An 18,813-nucleotide genomic window follows, 5' to 3' on the forward strand; every position below is an offset into this window, starting at 1 on the left:
CACACAGGAAATGAACTGAAAACATAATTCATCACATAGAGTGGCAGACATTGAAATATGACACATAACCAACATGACAAACATAATGACACAACAACAAATGATACTCAGTAATGGAGAGCAACTTGTTCATATAGTGCCACATACAGCAGCCCTTATTTACAAACAGCAGGGTATTATGGTGGTTCTATCATTTTGTTAAAGATTTACAACCTCATCCCTGATTAACTAAAAGCACAGCATTGCAGTGGCTACTAACTTTTTGTCACAGGCCTCAAAAACACACAAAAATCTGACTACATCATATAAAATACATAGGACTACAGGTATATTCCTCAGAATTTCATAAATTTGACACAAAGATGATTCCATAGGATAGGAATCTATGATAGTACTATGTCATGCACTCAAGTAATCCTGATTTGATGAGAATACAATCTAGGCCTACTCATTATTTCCAATGGTTAGAAACAACAACCACTGTTTGAACACACTGATACTGGCATCAAGTTGTATGAATTTGTTTTCCATTTTGAAGATAAGCACCAGCTGATCCTACCTTGCGTAAAGGTGAAGAACCCCGGCCCATCAGTGGTACCTCCCGCAAAGCTGTAACCCATGGCTGGGGCGCATGTTTTCACCTGGACAGAACCATTTTAGAGGGGGACACATAGACACAAAGATATTGCATAACTACTTTCCTTCACCTCATTCCTAACTAATCACTAAATTGTTTGACTATACGCGCATTAACTCCTTTCTTGAAGATTTATACCAGTATGATCAAAATGGCTGCCATTGCAAAAGATGTCCTCGATGATTTGCCTTTGGAAATCTGTCATAGTTCTATCTTAAAGCCATAACCTGCCCTGGCGAAGGATTATTTTTGCAGTGCACCTAAAGTCCCTACATATCTGTTTGGGATGCACAAACACAAGTAGACTTTACTTTCGGCTACCCTCATCATACAAAATAGAACAAGTTTGTAAGATGGTAAAGTACATATAAGACAGACTTGTACATCTAGACAGCCTTGTAAATGATGCTACATATGAAGACTGGCTTACAGTGAATGATTACATAAGATGGGAAACACATACTGATGCATCACCAAACCCTTGACATGCACACACTGGTCATCAAAATGAATTGCAAAATCTGTGAATAACGAAGTACAAATATGAGTTGCTTGTTATTATGTTTGTTAGTTGTTGTTGGTGCTTTTTTTCCTGACATTACATCTGATCAGGACGGTGTGTTGTATGGGTCTTGGCACTAATTCTCTGGCTGCTTCCTATGAATTTCCATCCAACCATTTCCAATTAAACATATCCCCAACTATGACCTAACCAAAGGTTATTGAGAAAACACGTAATTTCTATATTAATTTTTTTTTTTATCTGAAACAATTATAGCGCCACTGTTGGCAGTATGCAGCGCGATACATTAGTAGAAATAAATTCCTTGTTTGTTTTGTAGGAGGGTATCAAACTAATGAGTTCAAAGTCCTGAAAGACCAGAATTTTGTACATACATTGGGAAAGATAAATGTGTGTGAGACCATCATTCCCCTTAATTAATGAATGCCAGAATCACCAAAGGATGCAATGGTTGAACTGTCTACACAAGCGAATTGCTGTGCAATATTGGATATTTAGTAAGTGAACTACTAGTATTTCTTCCAGTTTTTCACAGCCTTGTGTTTTCAGTATTTCTCTAGAGACAAAGACAAAAAAACCCCCACAAAAAACAAAGATATGTAGTCAGAGCAGCATTGTATCATTTTATAACCACCACACTGATTTAAACACAACAAACACACATGTGTACTACACAAACTTCACATAAAATGGCATCCTAGCTTGTATAAATAGATATGATATACAGTCTGATATGATTAGAAATCCAAATAATGGTGATGAAAAAATCTATGTCATCAGTGACCTTGATGCTGCAGTTAAAAGGAGACAAGGTTTATGTGCATACCTTGTGTAAAAGTGAAGAAACCTGCACCATCAGTGCAACCGGAGGCAAAGCTATACCCCAGGGCGGGGGCACAAGTTTTTACCTGGGACAGAGAGGTCAGTGATTCTTTGTACATTGAGCTCACACGCACCTCCCCTCCCTTCTACTCTCTAAAAAAAAAAATCGAGTGAAAATATTCACTCTTGAAGGAGTGAATGCAAAAAAGAGTGAATTTAGAGTGAAATTGGAGTGAATTTCGAGTGAAAACGTTCATTTTCACTCATTTTGGAGTGACCTCAAGGATCACTCGAAGATTTTGGAGTGATCCCTGACGTCACTCTAAAACAAGTGAAAAATGAACATTTTCACTCGAAATTCACTCCAATTTCACTCAAAATTCACTCTTTTTTGTATTCACTCCTTCAAGAGTGAAAATTTTCACTGGATTTTTTTTAGAGAGTATATCCTTCCTTTATATCTTTCTTTTTCTTCTTCTTTGTTTGCTTACCTGCTTTTCCATAAATTTTCTCCTATTTTAATTTTTCAATCATAATAGTGTCATAAGAAACATATATGTGACATCAGATATTTACTGCTTCATCATATTCAATTTGTCACATCCATTTTAGCCCAACAGCCCAATAACAGTGTATAAACCACTGATGGGGCTACCCTGGGTAAAGATTACTAAATAATAAAGGTACAAAATTAAATCAATTCATCTGGACTCACTGTTCTAATTCCGAGAACTGTTTCACGTCCGATCCTGGACGTTTCATCAGCTCGTCTGATTTGATGGCAGGAAGGCGTCGTTGCCAATCGGCGCAGATGCACGAGGCGACTGACCTCGAACAATAACGTCGGTAGTGCGTCTGCCCTGATTGCAACGACGCCTTCCCGCCATCAAATCAGACGAGCTGATGAAGCATCCAGGATCGGACGTGAAACCGTTCTTGGAATTAAAACAGTGAGTCCAGATGAATTGATTTAATTTTGTACCTTTATTGATCGTTACCTGGATGAATCACAACTTACACCATTTGAATACTAAATAAATAAATAAATACATGTCAGCTGTGCTGAATATTCAACCAACCTCTTGAAATTCTGCCCGATGTATTGCAATGTGTATTGTTCCATCAGAACAGCATTTATTTTCCTCATGGACCAAGAAATATACTATGTACGACATATGTGACCCGCTACAACAAAGGGATCCTAAAGTCACTGACAGGTGAGCTGAGAAAATCAAGTTTGAAGTCAGATCATCAAAATCCGTCAAAACATTCAGATTTCTGTTCTTGACATAATATAGTCTAATTTTGAAGCTAAATGATCAAAGGAAGGGCAAGAAAACAGCATTTTTCTGGGCAATGATTTTCTGACTTTCAACGGAACAGAAACATGTCCTAAGATTTGGATTTAGCGCCGCAGCTAGACTCCGCCCCTAGCAACAAGGGAGTGATCTCATTGGTCAGTGCATGACATCCTGGTTACTGATTGTTCATGCATAGACCGCTGGCGATAAGCTTGAATGAACGTCACAGAGGTTGCTAGGAGCGTACCTTCTATTGTTAAACGGTGAAAACTGTCTTGCTTCCCCTTAATCATGATAGCATCGGAAGGAAAACTTTGAAGGTGGTTTCCTCGGAACGCTAATTTTTAAGCCACTCAACATGCGCTAATAAAATCATCCATATCTCCGCATAAAAGTACTTTTATGAGTCCTGTTATATATGACATTAAATTGGAAGAGTAAGCAAATAATGTCATGTCATTTTCAGAAAATTGTCCTCCCCCGACTTTCGGATCCTTTTGTTGCAGCGGGTCACATATAACTAGCTAATTGTGACTTCTCAACAATTTCACAGGTGACCAAATTCACCAGCATGGAGTACAGCAAATGGACAGAAAAACTGGTATCATTCATTCACTCATATTTAGAAAGAAGTGGATGCATCCATGCACAAAGCAGGACCAAAACTTGGGCCTACTTAAGTTCTGTATTATCACATACTTTTTTCATGTATTGTGTTCGGCATACTAGTGCAAGTACATGTGTGTGTGGCATTCATGTTGGGATCTGAGTTGACATTGAGATTTTTGTGTGTTGTTATCAAATTTGACAACAGCAACCCAACTCGCAAAACTTGTGAAAATTGAAAATACATGATGTATACAGTAATAGGGCCTATGTGTCCAATTCTCAAGTACTCCATAGACATTAGTATTCTATGGTTCTCAGTATGCCTATAGAGAAAGAATAATATCTATCTATGAATTATGGCATGGACAGGAAATCCAAATGTATCAATCACTTCTAAGTACAGGTAAAAGGTATGACATGAATACTTGATACTCAGGCTGTTGTTAAAACCTGGAAATAAAGTAACATGACCTTTGACCTTACCACTGAGCCATCCTCCATGACGACCTCGTAGTCAGACATGTTGACAAACTGATGTATGGAGCCAACTGATCCAGTGATCATCTCGGTGGCAGAATTATACAGGCTCTGCATCGGGAGTCATGAAATATCGATGATTGTGATATTAATGTTGATAACAATATTGATGATGATCATTGATTACAATGCTGATAATATAATAAAGTCAAACCTGTCTATAGCAGCCACCCAAGGGAAATCAAAAACTGACAGGTGGCCATTTTAGACAGGTTCTTTAACATATTTTTTTTTCTCTCGGAGGAAATCGTTTTCAGTGGTCCTATACGGCAGGTGGTTGCTATACACAGATGGTCGCTAGGACAGGTTTGACTGTTATAACAATAGGCTAGGCAGGATAATAATAATAATATCAAAATGACAATACATACTGCACATTTCCTTTGGCTATTCATTTTTAGACGTATTTACCCATGCATTAATATATGCAATATATGTCTTATTTTTCGAAGTGATTGAGAATATTATTCCAGCAGTGCAGTAATAAATGTCTTCATTTCTACTTGTAAATTTTCTTGATAAGACAAAATGATGACATTGGTACTCCAACAACAACTCTAGACTACAGGATTTTGGACCTGTTTATGAACATGCATGCCCTCTCATACTGAAACAATTATGAAGTATATGGCATACACAGAACTTACCACTGCTTTTTCGTGCTGCCTTTCGCCAATGATCTGAGTACTCTCAAACATGTCCTTTCCTGGGCCGCTTCCAACACACATCTGGGCCTGCGGGCAACGTGAAATCATAGATGTGAAGTGTTGCTTTGTGATTGCAACTTACTGCACTATTGACTGTTACAAGGTGGACATCTGGGTGCAACCTTGCATACTGTCAATCATTCACTTTTTTACAGGTAGACTTGTGGCTTAGACCAGTGAATTGGGCTGTTTAGTTTTGGACTATGATGCTTTGAGCAAAATTAAATTGTACATTTTTGGGTTGTTGTTTTTTTCAATCACATTGGCTGTCACTTGCTGTACTTTTAGCTGTTAGGCCTACAAGACATCTGGGTGCAACTTTGCATAATATTTATTGTTTACTTTTACTAGTAGGCTTGTGGCTTATACAATACATTGGGCTTTTCTGTTCTTGACTGTGATACTTTGAGCAAAAATAAATTGTTGTTGTTTTTCTTGCAATCACAGTGGCTGCCATCACTTTAATACAGTACTTTTAGCTGTTACAAGACATCTGAGTACAACCTTGCATATATTTGTTGTTTGCTTTTACAGTTAAGACCAATGAAATGGGTTCTCTGTTTTTTCTTATGATGCTTAGAGCAAAATTAAATTGAACTGTCTTTCTTCGATCACAGTGTCTGCCACTTACTGTACTTTTAGCTGTGACAATGTGTTGGGTGCAATGATACCTTGCATATAATCATATATATCAATCATTTACCAAGGGCGGATATAGGAATTTCCCTCCCCCATTTTTTTCTTTTTATCTCTTTTGTTTTAACAAAAAATAAAGAGGGGGCGAGTGCCCCATGCGCCCCCCTCTGGATCTGCCACTGTTTACTTTTGCCAATAAGACTTGCAGCTTATATAGACCAAGGAATTGGGATTCTCTGCTTTTTTACTCTGATGCTTTCCCAGCTTCTCACCCTCCCATTGCAGGTACTGGTTTCGTTGTCGCAAGGCAGTCCAGTGTCCATGCAGCGCGGGCCATTGAGGTTGGGCGAGACATCACCCTGGTTGCTGTTGGGAAAGGCAGCAACAAATCCCGGCTCATAGTACCTCTCCGTGAGGTATGAGGCGTAGCCCTTGTTGTCACTGCTGATGAGGTGGTTGGTGTTGTTCATACTCACAGGGTGGACGGGAAACCAGCTAAATCAAAAATAATAGTAAAGATAATACCATTTTTGCTGGTGATGCTAGTTCTACTAGTATTACTACTAAGACTCATGACAATAACAAAAATAACATATACTATAACAAGAACAATTGTAATAAATCTACATATCACAGAAGTGATTATGAAAATAATGATGTTTTAATCATATTACCAACAAGTACAAGCTTATTTTTACATACTGTAATATCTCCGCAGTTAACTCCATGCCCATATCAGATAGGCTCTACATATGGTGGAGTAATTCTTATCGCACATTCCAGACTGGATATTAAAAAAAAAACTAAAAACAAAACAAACACAATAACACAAAACAACAAAAAAATGTCTGTAGTTAAAACCATATGAGAAGCAGAAAGGCTTTAACCCTATTCTAACTGGCCTATTTGAGACCAAGTTTTTACGGGGGGGGGGGGGGGGGGGGGGGGGGGGGAGCGGGGGCGGTCAATTTGCCCCCGCCCCTTCAGATCTAGGCCGTCGATGGCGCGATTGCCGCAAATTTTGCCTGAACATAGAGCCGGATGTCAACTACAAGATTACACGGTCTTACAATACAAAAGTATTGATTTTCTATTTTAAGTCAATTAATTATGCAAATTTATGCATGTAATCATATTTACACCTGTAACTCTATTACAAAGACTGAAAGATTGCTAAATTTTTGTGTCGGAATTCCTCAAGACACATTAAACAATTTTCTTATAAAAAAATAGCCCAATCAAAATCATTTTTTTTTAAATTGTTTTGTTAATTTCTTCGACTTATTGTTTTTTTTCTCCAAAATTTGTTGCAGGCACTTTTTCAAGCTTACCTACTTTAAAATTGTTTAATTTCAATGATTCAGAGTTAAAATAATCTAATTTATGTCAATTTAACAAAAGAACACAATTTGCATTGGATTTGCACACGATATAATGAATTTGAGCTGTTTTCTGGTTGACATGCATATGCAAAACATTATGTAACTTCAGAATGGTGTACCCCAGACGTCGCAAATTTGGTCTCAAAATATGTGGGAGACTTCAATGAAAAAAGTCATGAAACGACACGGCAAAATCTTTGCGCGTTGCGGAACCGTAGTGCAAAATGTTGAGGGGGGGTCACTTTGACCCCCCCCCCCCCCCCCCTCCCTTCAGTTAGAATAGGGTTAACTCCATACAATTTGTGCAATGTTAGCACCCTTCTGCTTCTGGATTGACAATAAAATCAAGTGATAGATTTCAGTTAATCCTCATCAATGTGACTAACCTGATGAGCCCTAGATCACTCTCATTTTGGTTGACGAATTTCACAACAGTCATCAGTGTATCTGTGTTGCCCGAATACCTGTGGAAGATAAAAGTCATTCAAATGAACTTGCACACCAGGTGAAGAGTGTATGATTCAACGACTAAAGACTTACAAAACTGTCCTAGTTGATAAATTCTATTTGACTATTTTCATTCAATGAGACTTGCCTGTCTCACAATACCAGGGTGGTTCTTCTACAATGCTGCAAAATACAAACAAAGTTTGATCTCCACAAAAACAAAAACAATGACGGAAGCTGAATAATTCATTAAAGGCATTTTGATCTTCAATTTCCTAAAGAGGGGTATATCTTATAATATCATCTTGCAAATGAGGGCATAAATCATTTACTAAAATCATATCATTTATCACATGTGTCATTTTGCACTCTGAAAATTGTCTGATTATATTTTTTTTCTTCACATGATAATTTCTGATAATACATACAAAAGTAAATGAAATAGCTACAGAACATGCCAAGCAAATGATACGCTGATAATGTTCTCGAACACTGCATTATTTCCCAATTCAGTAAAAAAATAAAAATCTATTCATTTCCATTCTCAACGAAGATGGCCCTTTCCTTAGGAGACCGATTTTCAGAGGTTAATGTATAAAGAAATATGATTATGATGGTGTACAAGGTACATAAACAAATACAAATTACACAAATAATTCTAAACATACAAGAACACAAAATACAAAAATACTAAACATAATATATGTATCAAGTACCAAAGTGTGATATCATAGTCATTCATCACCACAGCACAGAAACTGGCTCTAAACAATTTCAATGTTGCCTGCATATCTGTGTACACCAGTTGATAAACAGCAATCACACCCACTTCCAACCCACTGCATGAAGGCTAGCTTGTACAATTAAGGACATCTTTTTTGAACCAGTACTAAAGCTATAACAAAAGACTGTGATATCATCACTTTGGTACTCTCTACAGGTTGACTGTGTAAGCATAGAGAGTATCCTAGAAAGTCTTGAAATTATAACTAATATATAGGTAATCTATCATGATCATTCAGATGGGGTGATAACAACTGACAGATACATATTTCAAAACACAACACGAAGCAAATTATAACTACTAATATTCGGTTTAAAAGTACAGGTGTTATCAATAGACTTAATATCATTATCACCTCAGTTATGTATCTTCAACTATGTACTTCAGTTTCAATTGTCACCATGAATGGTGAAAAAATATCCACATCTTTAACCCGTTCGATACTTAATTCTGATATCTCCATAGACTTAATACGCAGGCCACCATATTCCCATATAGAACAGGTCAAGTAAATATTGTTGTGACTTCCTATCTAACTCCCCTCTCCAATCCAAATTCCAACTTCAAACCCCTCCCTCCCCTCCCCCTAAAAAAATGGGGGGGGGGAAACAACAGTGATATTAACAGGGTTTATCATAGCAATCTCTATTCTTTTTATGATTACAAAACAAAAACTTGTTACAACACTCACATTCTTTTTTCTTCCTCTGGATTATTTGCATATGCCGTGGGACTTCTGTTAATGTTACTGTTGTACAGATCACCAGCGTTGACGTAAATGTTGCCATCCACCATAGCATCATTGGCATTTCTAATACTCTAAAAAAGCAAAATAATATTGAATTTTTTTTTTTGTTACACAAGGATTCAGGATCAGGTCTGAATCATGCTACGTTTTACTGGACTCCAGAAGTTTTAGTAACAAACACAAAATCCGGAATACTTTTATTTTTGACCAAGAGACAAGACATTAGTAATAAAACTTGTAGAAAATATTGTGCATTAACATGTTGATTAATTTGTTATATACAACAGATGTCCCCTCACCATGCAGATCACACTACCAGGTCCATAGATATCAATGGCTTTAGACTTATAAACATGCCTCTGTGGCATTAGTCTATAAATGACCTCACACCTCATGTGAAGTTGGATCCCTCGGAAGACCAGTATGACCTTGAAGGTCGAGCTCAGCAGGGCAATCCATCCATTTATCTTCATTCATATATTCCAGTTGTATTGTGTCATTGTTACTTTGTGATTTCACAGTGAATGAATACACAAACAAATAAACGTCAGTGTACAGAAATGTTTGAGAATAGAAGGAGGTCCTTCGCATCTACAGGTTTCAAACAACATTCAAGAAGAAAGACATCTGTATTGTCATTTTGAGGTCTTGATATGATGTCAAACATTATAACTACACAGCACTGATTTTCTATCTATCTAATCAGATAAGTTTACTTCAAAAAGATAATACGAAAAGCCTGATTGAGTGCAATTCCATAATATATTCAAGTTGGCTTTAAATGAATGGAATGATATCAAACAACAGAATGGTAAAGGTTTTCTCAAAATGTGACTGAAAATAAGACAGCACACAACTGTGATGTTGCATAATATTGCACAAATTCGATGAAGAGATAAGATCTCCACCTTATGTCTGTTGCTGACTTACACACAAATTTTCACTAAATTCCTTTGTGTGACATGAATTTAAAAGAAAGAAGCTCTTTTCCTTTGCATCAATCTTTTGTTGTGTAGCAAACACATAGCAATAATGATTTTGGTTGCTGTTGTTGGGGGGGGGGGGGGGGGGGGGGGAGGGTCACAGCTCCCAAATCATCAACAGACCAGAAATGTCGCTATGGCGACTGGTATGCCTCCGCCATAATGCATGATTCTCCTAATAGGTCTATAGCACATTTTGACAATGTGTGATGACAGTTTCACATAATTGGCAAAATATCAAAATGACATGTTTGTCACAAATGTGTTGAATGTTCACTTTCCTTGAATTAGGTTTGAAGGGATAGTACAGTTTTGGTGGAGATGAGAATTGGGTTTTTAACTTTTTGCGAGATACCAAGAAAACACTTATGATATAGTACAGAACATACCATTTTAAGAGGAATTCAAAGTTTATTTGACGAAGATCGGGTTTGGAATGACTGAAACATCAAAAAACAAAGTAAAACAAAGTGATCGTAATGAAGTGTGGGTCCCACACTTTATTAGAATCACTCTTTTTTGATATCTCAGCCATTTCAAAACCAATTTTCATCAAATAAACGTTGAATTCCTCATAGAATCACATGCTCTTTCCCATTTTATAAGAGGTTTCTCATTATCTCACCAAAAAATGTTAGAAATCTGAAATTAGGTCTCAACCATAACTGTACAATCCCTTTAATTAAATGAATGGAGATAATTTCTATGAGAGCATAACTTTGGGGATTTGAGGACTTTTACTTGACTTATTACTCTTTTATAATTTTATGCAATGAGTAACTGTCAAGGTTCGGAGAAAAATTGTAATTTCTGTATTGAATAGTAAATTTTTAGCATTTTAACCTGGCCTTTGACCCTTGACCTTTGACCTTATAACCCTTAAATTCCCAAGAGAATCACTGTTAGGCAGAACATGCATAAATATGTACTACAAGTTTCATGATACCGTAAAGCCACTTCCAAGATAAGGAAAAGTGAAATTCAGCACTTTCACTTGATCTTTGATCTTTTGACCTTTGACCTTTTTGGCAAAAAAAAAAAAGAGAATCTCTATTGGGTAGCACATGAATACACCAAGTTAAAGAAAAATCCTGCAGGCATTGCATAAATATGAGGGAAAAGGTGAAATTTTCAAGAGTTGACCTTGACCTTTTACCCCTGACCTTTGACCCATGACCCCAAAATTCCCTACATAATCACTGCCAGTCATTACATGCATATGTATTATGTTCCATGAAATTATCTTGAACGATTTCAGAGATATGGAGAAATAAGTGAAATTTCAACATTTTCACTTGACCTTTGACCCTTGACCATATGACCTAAAACTCTCACCAGAGAATCTTTGTTGGGTAGTACATGTATACACTATAAAAGTTTCAAGAAAATATCTTCAGTCATTGCATAGATATGGGGAAAATAGTGAAATTTTGAGCATTTGACCTTGACCTTTGACCTCTGACCTTGAGCAGCTGCATTCAAAAGTTGATAGGCATAACCTCACCCCCTCATACATATACATGCCAAGTTTTATTAGGATACTTCAAACGTTTTTTAGTTACGCTGTCCACAAAATTGATTATGGATGGATGGAAGGACGGACAACCCGAAAACATAATACCTCCAGCACCACTTCGTGGCGGAGGCATAAGAACTGTGACATCCACAGCAATTTGATCCACACAAAGGCTCTAGGAAACAGACAACCCTACCTGGACTATCCCCTGGACGATACACTCATGACTGATGTTGACAAAGCCCAGGGAGGTGAAGGTAAAGGTGAGGTACTGTAAGTAGCCGCCTGGGCCTGAGTGAGTGTGAGTCCCACTCAGCAACACATTCTTCTCGGTGAACCTATCTCCAAACTCGTTTTTAAGTCTGCTAAGCACCTTGACATACAGACAGGAAAAAATGAAAATATGTCTGAAAAAAGATTGTGAGGACCACGCCATTATCGTATCAATATTTCAGAGTACAGTTCAAGATCAACTGGAATGTGAACTTGTGGATATGAGGCATTAATTAAGGTTACTAAGTTCAGTTTGGCGAAAACGAGGGGTGCACATTAGTACAATAACTGGTATAACACAATCTCAAATATTTGAAAGACAAATTGTGCAATGGTTGTTTTCATTTTGCATACGGCACAATAAAGATTGAAACTTTTGTTTTTAATTTTCTCAGTCATCAGAGTCTTTCAATTCTTGTTTTCTGGTGAGCTATAAAAATACTTTAAGAACTAAGTCAGGCAGTGCAGTGAATATGAAGAGTTTGTTTGCAAAAACCGATAAGTCCATTTTTGCATATTTTGAAGTAGGGTCTCTGTCATAAAGTACAAAATAATACCTTTTAAATGATATATTGGCCACTACATATAAAGGTATATTTTGGAAGTTATGGTCAAAAGAAGCAAAAATTTCTTATTATTCTCTTTATTTTTCTTGACCTTTAATCGCAAATATCTCCATTTGACAAATATGGACTTATCAGTTTTTGCAAACAAACTCTTCATATGGTAATAAATGAATTTTACAAAGTTGTTTGCCAGAATATAATGGTGGTAATCATTTAAGTGCTTTGGTGGGAATAGCTGAGAAAGATTCTAGCATTGAATCAATATATCCACATACAACTATAAACATGATTTCATTATGTATCATTCACAAAACCTTCCACTGTACTGTAATCCAACATTTGAATTAATCTGTTACGCATTGCAAATATCATTTTGCAATGTTTTCTGCTACACTCACATAATAATAATAATAATAATAATAATAATAATAATAATTCATAATATTCATATTGCGCATTGTCACATGAAAAAAAAAAGTCCACTGTACAATGTATAGTGGATATCATTTGAAGATATGTGCAAGATTTTTCTCAACACACAATGGAAATTTTCTATTTTTTAAGACTTTTCAATGTGTAATTCAAGATAATACATAGCCTTGATAACTTGGCTGCTATCTGGCATATTTTTAGAGAGGGATCTTACATCCAGATTAATGGCAGTGCATCCCATGGCAATATCGACATTGACGAAAACATTGCAGGTGTCCGTGTCATTGATCTCACAGGTGATAAATGCACGGCTGTAAAGGCGGGTGTGAATTCCGGCTGTCCTCTGATCGGGGTGGGCATACCCCATCTGTGTGGGATATGAGAGTAAAAGGGAGAGATGAGAGACTGAAGAACCCCATGACCAAAAGGATGAAGAGAAACCAGAAAAGAGATAACAACCCTTTAGTATCTTAATTACCTTAACAAACAACTTACCAAACAATTAAAGTATATGAATATACACAGATAATAAATTAGGGACCTGATTTTCAGTTTCAATTTATTTCTGCAGCTTTTTCAAGAATACAGGTGACTCCTGTCATAATGACGGTTGTGGGACCTGCAGTTTTCTTTCATATATATATATATATATATATATATACCAAGATTTTATTGAAAATAGGTAATCAATGAAATATATAAAAATACATATACCTTTAAAACTTGAATGTTTAATTTTGATTTATTTTTGCCACTTTTTAAAGAATGCAGGTGACTTCTGTTAAAACAAAGTCTTAAGAACTGCAGTTTTCTCCTGTTACTCTACAACATGGAAATCTTGTTGTAGCCAAAGAATAAAGCATTATACAAACATATAGAAAAATTGTGGGACCTAAATTTTAATTCATTGTAATGAAAGTTTTGTTCCAACCATGTTTGATATAACGGGAGTCTACTTGTACAGAGGACAATTGAAAATACAATAATGATATAACATTTTTGGTAAAATTGAATTATATACATATATATATATATATACATATATATATATATATATGTTGATATATGATTTATATATTATATGATTTATATTCATATATGTGATATGTAAATGTATTCATGATTTCACTTTTTTATTTATCTTTCTAATTGTGGGGGCTACCCAAAAGAAACTCAATAATTTTTGTGGCCTAAATGGACCATCAACAATGAATGTTAGTGTCAAGCCTTGCCATATACATATGATATTTAAGTGTATTAAATAGATAGGAACCTAGATATTTTATACACTTTATAATATAATTAAACATACATCTACAGTTGTACACACAAATAATATCATACCATCAGACATGTGTTTGTGATGGTGGAATAGCTCGAAAAGTTCCCAGACAAACAGTAACAAAACTTCTTTTTTTTTAATCTCAAAAAGGACCATGTATAAGTTCTTTAACACATAGTTTACATCAATGTGATAACCAATAATGTGTTACACATTCACTCTTCAACTGCAATGGGTATAAAAGACCAAACATTTTTAAAAAAAATATTCTTATCACGACAACAAGCTATAACCATCATGTTTTCTGAGCGACTAATTTAAAACTTTACATGACAACAGTCTGAGAAAAACAACCCCTAAATCCTCCTAGTAGCCAACCTTGGATAGAGACTAATATATCACATCAAGCTAATTGATGGATCTGTAGAGTTGTAAATGCTGGATCCAAATGCCACACACTTTGAGGTTCACAGCTAAAGAACTGCAAGCCCTAAACAGTGTGTGTATAGACTGATAACCAGAAGGACAGAATAACAAACATAGCATCAGTGGGTAAAGGGTGTAGACATATAGGAGTGGGCAGAAGTCTAAAAAGCATGTCTAAATTCACATAACCAGTGGATGGTTGTGGACATCTTTACAGCCCTCCCATGGTATTCATATTCTAAGTCTCCCAGTCCCACTGCATTTACATCTATACCATTAAAATCTCAACCGTATTCATTGGTAACGGCAAATGTTCATATGTGCAATATGCAAGCCTGGTAGTTAATGGGGAACTGTATACACTCAGACCTTGCACCCTGATCTCGCTTGTTGGTGACCACACCAAAACAACTTAAGATCCTGACATAATCTCAATGGGTGCTGTTCGTTATTCCGAAGGTTTGCTATTCCGAAGGTTCGTTATTCTGAAGGTTCATTAATCCGAAACACACAAATTCCCTATACCTAGAGGTTCATCAATCCGAACATTTGTGGCATTATTCCGAAGATTCGTTATTCCGATGATTAGTTAATCCGACAATGAAATTCGGAATAACGAACCTTCGGAATAACGAATCTTCGGACTGAAGAGCCTTCGGAATAACGAGCTGTGGATAACCATCTCAATTCTCCTTGTTCTCTCTATAAATCATAACTCACAGTGATAAAGTAGCAAGCAAACAAAACTTTGCCAAGCTGTGAATTTATATTATTATCTTATAATGTCCATCCATGCCAATATGGGGTCTATTGTTCTCTAACTTACAGCCTTTTCTTCTTTCCTCATAATACCACATAAAAAAGTTGTGGGGTTGCATAGGATTCATTGTAGCTACGTGTAAGACAGTAAAGTTGGCATTAGAGTTATTAGAATTGCTGGGTATAACAACATTACAAAAACAAACAATAATTTCTCTGGTATCATTTTGCTGAAATCATGCATTCTTTATAGAATATTAGTTATTTTGCAGACATACATTCATGGTTACACATGTTCATGTACATCAGATGCCTATGAACACTGAACATAGTATTTGCAGTATACAAAGCTAATATTATGAGAAAATCTTCAGGTCATAGCTCTTTCATTATATTCCAATAAAAAAAAAAAACTCAGTTGGAGATGGAGTTTGGAATGAAAATTGCAAAATGTGTTATGTGGAGTGCACTGCTCATGTAGGGACAAATGAGTGAATTACCCCACGATATAACATTCCGTATGCTCTATTTTGTTTGTTGTTTCCTGCTGACTGATCTGACATAATTATGCACACCATATTCATGAACAAAAACAAAATTTGTGACCCATCTATAAGTAGAGACGGCAATAACAAAATGAATTCAAATATCAGTATAGCCACCGGCAAACTTTCCATAACAAGAACTGTTGCCAGTATTGCCTGTTGGTTTGTTTGCTTGAAACTTGCCTCATTTTAATGCGATACTGGGCCTTAGCTTTGATTGTTCTTTCGTGATCTATGTCCTTGATTCAGCTACAACTAATAACCTGAGTTTTACAACTCATCCATGAGTTAAACAGAATTAATCATGAAGAAAAGGGTAAGTTTGTCCCCTACATGTTGATTCTTTTACTCCGCCTTCCATCTACCAGTAACACGTACCATGTTCACATCTGCAGCGGGCCCGGTTATATCGGCCTTGCCGATTCCGATTCTAAACTGCGGAGTAGCAGCGGAGACGGCGCACACCAGCGCCAGGAAGAAAACCACCAGTCGCGTACTTATAGTCGACATCGTTGTCCATTGACGTCGCATGGTCACGCCCAAGTCGCCGATGACAGTCGATAATGGTTTGTAGGTCGAGGCTGAAAGGTTGCGATCTAAAATGTGCGAAGCAGTTGGACAGAGGGTCGAGCACAAGCTGTCAAACACTGCATACGGCTTCTACCAATTCGTGTCGTCCGCTCTCAACCAGTGTGTAGTGGATGCCTCGCTTACAGCAGGGAGGTGAGAGGAATCAACCTGTGCACCAGTTCCGAATCACCTCAGCTCAGTTAGACAACAGGGGCGTACAGGGGGTCAGGAGGGGGTGTGTAAACAGAGTCCTTTGTCGCATTTTTAACTGCAGAATGGTCGCGCTAAAAACAGCGCGGTTTTCTTTTCTGTTTATGTCCGAGCTTCTTCCCCTTCCCTATTCTTTCCACTCCCCAGCTCAGTTGTTGTATTTCCTCTGCTTTCTTATGACTGTGCCACATCGATCAGGGCCCTGTTTTATGGAGAGTTGAATTGAATATATAGTTGATTTCAAGTGTAAGTATATGGCAGCCTGTGTGGTAAGGATATTTAAAACCGATTTTACCTTTTTATAAAACGGGGCTTCGTTTACATTAGTGATGTAATTACCTGTATGTACTACTCAGTAGATGGTTGCTTAATAAGCATATCGAACTATTAGTAGGGACAAGATATCATGCGTATAATAGTCTGGAAAATACCTCGTCCTTTCCGTTTACCTTAGACACACGCATTGAAAAGTTTTGGTGATATTTTCCATTTCATCTGATAGACCCCACTGATAGACCCGAAGGAATACCTCCTCCCATAGATTCTCAATCCACCATTCCCCCACCGCCTGTGTGCGCACTTTAAAAACACCTACTTGTAGCATTTGAGGGAAGGTGTCAAGTTGATAAGGCAAACTTGACTCTACACTAACAACCCCTTCCACCAATAGACGGTTATTTAATAACGTTAAGCTTACACGAAGCAGGTTTCATTATCTTTATATCATGGTACTTGACATTTGGTCAAAGTGTATCATCTTTTGTTTTGTTGATAGGTCTCTTACTGGTGTACTTTGATAGTAGCTTATATTCGTAAGTGGGAACGATACTTGACTTTTGTGCAAATGTTTATTTACTTTGGAAATTGTATTAAAGGCATATTTGGTATAGTTTCAGATAGAATAAAACTTCAGCTTCCTAACTTTCTTTTTTAAAGATCATTTTTGGAGATAACGAGAAACCTTTTCTGAGTGCATGAAAGAGCATATAATTGTAGGCAACAGGAAATTCAAAGTTTATTTGATAAAAAATTGATGTTGGAATGGCTGAGATATCCATGACACTGAAGTGATCCTAATAAAGGTGGGACCCACCTTTTATTTGTAGGATCGCTTTGTCTTACTTTGTGTTTGGATATCTCTGTCATTCAAAAACGATTTTCATCAAATAAAATTTGAATTCCTCATAGAATTGTATTTCGCCATAGTATCTCTCTCTCAAAAAAGGAAAAAAGTTGAATCCTTGGATCAACCAATACTATTTAATAGCATCTCTCGCATGAGTATTAGAGTGCATGTGTGTGATTGTGTGTGTATATGTGTGTGTGAGTGATGTATGTGTGTGTAGGGCCCTATTTGTATTTATGTTTGCACTTCTTGGCTTGAGTGCGTGTGTGTGGTGGATGAGGAATCCATTCGTTTCTATATACATGTAGTTCATATTGATTACACCTTGCCTTTGCAGAAAAGTTTCTGGATGATACAAATCTGCTTTGACTCACTTCAGTTTTTGTCAAATAAAGACAAAAAAGTCGCACTGATATAGCGATGAAAATAAACAATGTCAAGAATTACGTATATGAGTACCAACTTTTATATTTATATACTACACTGAACAGTGCTTGTGAAAGAGGGAAAAGGGGCGTAAGTAAGGCAAAAAATAACCTCAGTTCTTCTAATTGAATAATGTTTTGGCTATAAGGATACATGTCACCTGTGCATAGAATTTTTTTAAAGGAAAATGCTTTAAAGTACTTCAAGTAAGATAAAAAAAACCCAAATTTCGCCCAGCGAATATCGAATGAGTTTTCTAAAATATCGATTTTCTCAATACAGAGCAATTGTGAATGGTAAATTTTGAAGTTGGATTGGAAGCTGAATTTTGAAAGTGGCAGTTTCTCTTAAAGGGACCGTAATGTTGTATTTAGAAACCACTCTATGAAATGTTAAAGAGCATACAATTCTAAGGGGAATCAAAAGTTTATTTGATGAAAATCGGTTTTGAAATGACTGAGATATCTAAAAACGAGGAAAAACAGAGATCTTCATATGATAAAAGTCGTGGCCTGTCAGCACCCTTTTAATAGGGATCGCATTTTTGGATATCTCAGCCATTTCAA

The 18,813-nt window shown here is 36.6% G+C and overlaps 1 protein-coding gene across 1 annotated transcript in view; it reads right to left on the reverse strand.

Annotated features, from left to right (window-relative positions):
• The window catches only part of LOC139739586 (putative neutral ceramidase C), a 36,665-nt gene extending 20,240 nt beyond the window's left edge, over positions 1–16,425 (reverse strand). Inside the window, exons 1-9 of the mRNA XM_071650190.1 lie at positions 16,294–16,425; positions 13,118–13,270; positions 11,829–12,005; positions 9,077–9,204; positions 7,541–7,618; positions 6,045–6,267; positions 5,077–5,163; positions 4,376–4,480; positions 560–641 (exon numbers count right to left, since the gene is read on the reverse strand). Coding sequence (XP_071506291.1) covers positions 560–641; positions 4,376–4,480; positions 5,077–5,163; positions 6,045–6,267; positions 7,541–7,618; positions 9,077–9,204; positions 11,829–12,005; positions 13,118–13,270; positions 16,294–16,425 — 1,165 coding nt within the window. The remainder of the gene's footprint in view (positions 1–559; positions 642–4,375; positions 4,481–5,076; positions 5,164–6,044; positions 6,268–7,540; positions 7,619–9,076; positions 9,205–11,828; positions 12,006–13,117; positions 13,271–16,293) is intronic.
• Positions 16,426–18,813: the final 2,388 nt, after the last annotated feature.

Source organism: Diadema antillarum, unplaced genomic scaffold, assembly GCF_040938485.1.
Source record: "Diadema antillarum isolate AM-2024a unplaced genomic scaffold, OU_Dant_1.0 seq00000807_RagTag, whole genome shotgun sequence".
Classification (NCBI taxonomy): Eukaryota; Metazoa; Echinodermata; class Echinoidea; order Diadematoida; family Diadematidae; genus Diadema; species Diadema antillarum.